The sequence below is a fragment of the Cebus imitator genome, unplaced genomic scaffold (assembly GCF_001604975.1).
Source record: "Cebus imitator isolate Cc_AM_T3 unplaced genomic scaffold, Cebus_imitator-1.0 Scaffold104, whole genome shotgun sequence".
Taxonomy (NCBI): Eukaryota; Metazoa; Chordata; class Mammalia; order Primates; family Cebidae; genus Cebus; species Cebus imitator.
Genome location: NW_016107419.1, coordinates 5,308,103 through 5,310,586, shown reverse-complemented (window position 1 = coordinate 5,310,586; position 2,484 = coordinate 5,308,103). Strand labels below are relative to the sequence as shown.

Sequence of the window (2,484 nt, the reverse complement as noted above, 5' to 3'; positions counted from 1 at the left end):
AAAAAAAAAAGTTTATTTTGCCAAGGTTGAAGACGTGCGTCCATGACACAGCCTCAGGAGGTCCTGATGACATGTGCCCAACGTGGTCGGGGCATAGCTTGGTTTTATACATTTTAAGGAGGCGTGAGACATCAATCAATATATGTAAGAAATACATTGGTTCGTCCAAAACGGCAAGGACAACTCAAAGCAGGGAGGGGCTTCCAGGTCACACGTAGGTGAGAGACAAAAACTTGCATTCTTTTGAGTTTTTCTTTTGAGTTTTTCTTTTTTTCTTTTTTTTTTTTTTTATAGCCACTACGTGGTTGTCTGATAGGTACTCTGTAAACTGGATTCTGACTCTATATTTATTTCTTTGAATGTACCCGTCATCCAGCTGTCCAAGCTAGAAACCTGAAAATTGTCCGAAAGTTCTTGTTTTTTCATTCTACTTCCACATATATTTGTGTATCACGTCGAAAAGATTATCTTTCTTATTTTTCTCACATTTATTCTCCTCCATTTTTACTTCTTGCTGTGTTAGTGTCCTTATCTTGTTTTTTTCTCTTTATCATTCACCTAAAAATCTTTTGTTCTTCTGCCAGCAGTATTTAAGGCTTCTTTTAAGCATCCTTCATTAGCCTCTTAAATAATTTGTCACAAAGCCATTCAGAGCTCATTATCTGTGTATCGTAATCTAGTCCCTTTCTTCTTTTCCAGTCTCGTCGTAGATCCTAGGTTAAGTTCCCTGGTTTAAATATAGTAAAAGAAAGAAAAAATAAATAAATAAATAAATAAAGTAAAAGATTGAAAACCACAGTACTAAAGGAATGCTATATGGAATCTTAGATCTTAGAAGGAGAATTAGTGTATTCATCAATCTGTAGCTAACAACCCCAAGTTTAAACTTAGTATGTCTTTATGCTAAGATTCAGTTCTCCTCTTTCTTTACCACTCCTTGGAAATTAAAAAATGTGTGTGTAATGTGTGGCTGTGTGTAAATTTAAAAATGTGTGTGTGTGTGGAAATTTTTAAAAATGGCCGGGCTTGGTGTCTCACACCTGTAATCCCATCATTTGGGAGGCTAAGGCAGATGGATCACGAGGTCAGGAGTTTGAGACCAGCCTGACCAATATGGTGATACCCTGTCTCTACTAAAAGCACAAAAATTAGCCGAGTGTGGTGGCGCGTGCCCGTAGTCCCAGCCACTTGGGAGGTTGAGGCAGAAGAATTGCCTGAACCCGGAAAGCGGAGGTTGCAGTGAGCCGAGATCACGCCACTGTACTACAGCCTGGGTGACAGAGCAAGATTCCATCTCCAAAAAAAAAAAAAATTGTGTGTGAGAGTGTATAGAAATTTAAAAACGTGTGTGTGTGTGTGTGTGTGTGTGTAATCCTAAAAGCGTTTTAAGGCACTAGGGCTTCTTGAGTTTTGAGATAATTGGCTCTTAATCAGTGTTAACCATGCTCATGATTTTTAATTTAAATTTGGGTTTGTAATTGGCATAATTCTGTTAGAAATGGAACTAGTCTGTAGAGAAGAAAGAAATTGAGACAAAGGAAGAGTATATTTTATAGGATTATGGGTTTTTCTAAAATTCCTTTGATATGATTTTGAGTCTGGCACTTGTTAACAGTATGTGGATTTTAATATTTATTTTCTCTTACAGGTATCTTCAGGAAGTAGGTTATACAGATACAATATTAGATGTACGGTCTCAGCGGGTAAGGTCATTACTTGGACTGTCTAATTCAGAACCAAATGGATCAGTAGAAACAAAGAATTTAGAACAGATCCTAAATGGAGGTGAATCTCCTAAGCAAAAAGGACAAGAAATAAAAAGGTATGTTTTATCCTTAACATAGTTTATGTAATGCATATTATGGAAATTATTACTATTATTCTCTTTAGCTTCTCTTACTGCTATTAAAAAAATTTTTTTTTGAGGCGGAATCTTACTCTTGTTTCCCAGGCATGAGTGCAATGGCGCGATCTCGGCTTAACTGCACCCTCTGCCTCCCAGGCTCAGGTGATTCTCCTGCCTCAACTTCTCAGGTAGCTGGGATTACAGGCACCCACCACCATGCCCGGCTGATTTTTATGTTTTTAGTAGAGATGGTTTCACCACATTGGCCAGGCTGGTCTTGAACTCCTGACCTCGGGCGATCCACCTGCCTTGGACTCCCAGAGTGCTGGGATTATAGGCGTGAGCTACCACTCCCAGCTACTATTAACAATTTTTAAAGATTGAGTTCAGAGTTAAAGACCTAGCCACCTCCCACCCCTCTCCATGGTACTATGGGCAAATAAATTTTCTATTTAGTGGCTTTTAAAATTTATCGGTGTTAAGTTGGTTTTTATTTGTCTGTTTTTTGAGTCAGGGTCTGGCTTCGTTGCCCAGGCTAGAGTACGCGGATACAGTGTTGGCTGACTGCAACCTCTGCCTTGCATGCTCAAGTGGTCCTCCCCGCTCAGCCTCCTGAGTTGCTCAGATTCCAGGCATGC

At 39.3% G+C, this 2,484-nt stretch overlaps 1 protein-coding gene across 1 annotated transcript in view; it reads left to right on the top strand.

Annotated features, from left to right (window-relative positions):
- Positions 1-2,484, top strand: part of STRN3 (striatin 3) — a 122,431-nt gene that overhangs the window by 63,839 nt on the left and 56,108 nt on the right. The window contains exon 5 of the mRNA XM_037741732.1: positions 1,649-1,822. Coding sequence (XP_037597660.1) covers positions 1,649-1,822 — 174 coding nt within the window. The remainder of the gene's footprint in view (positions 1-1,648; positions 1,823-2,484) is intronic.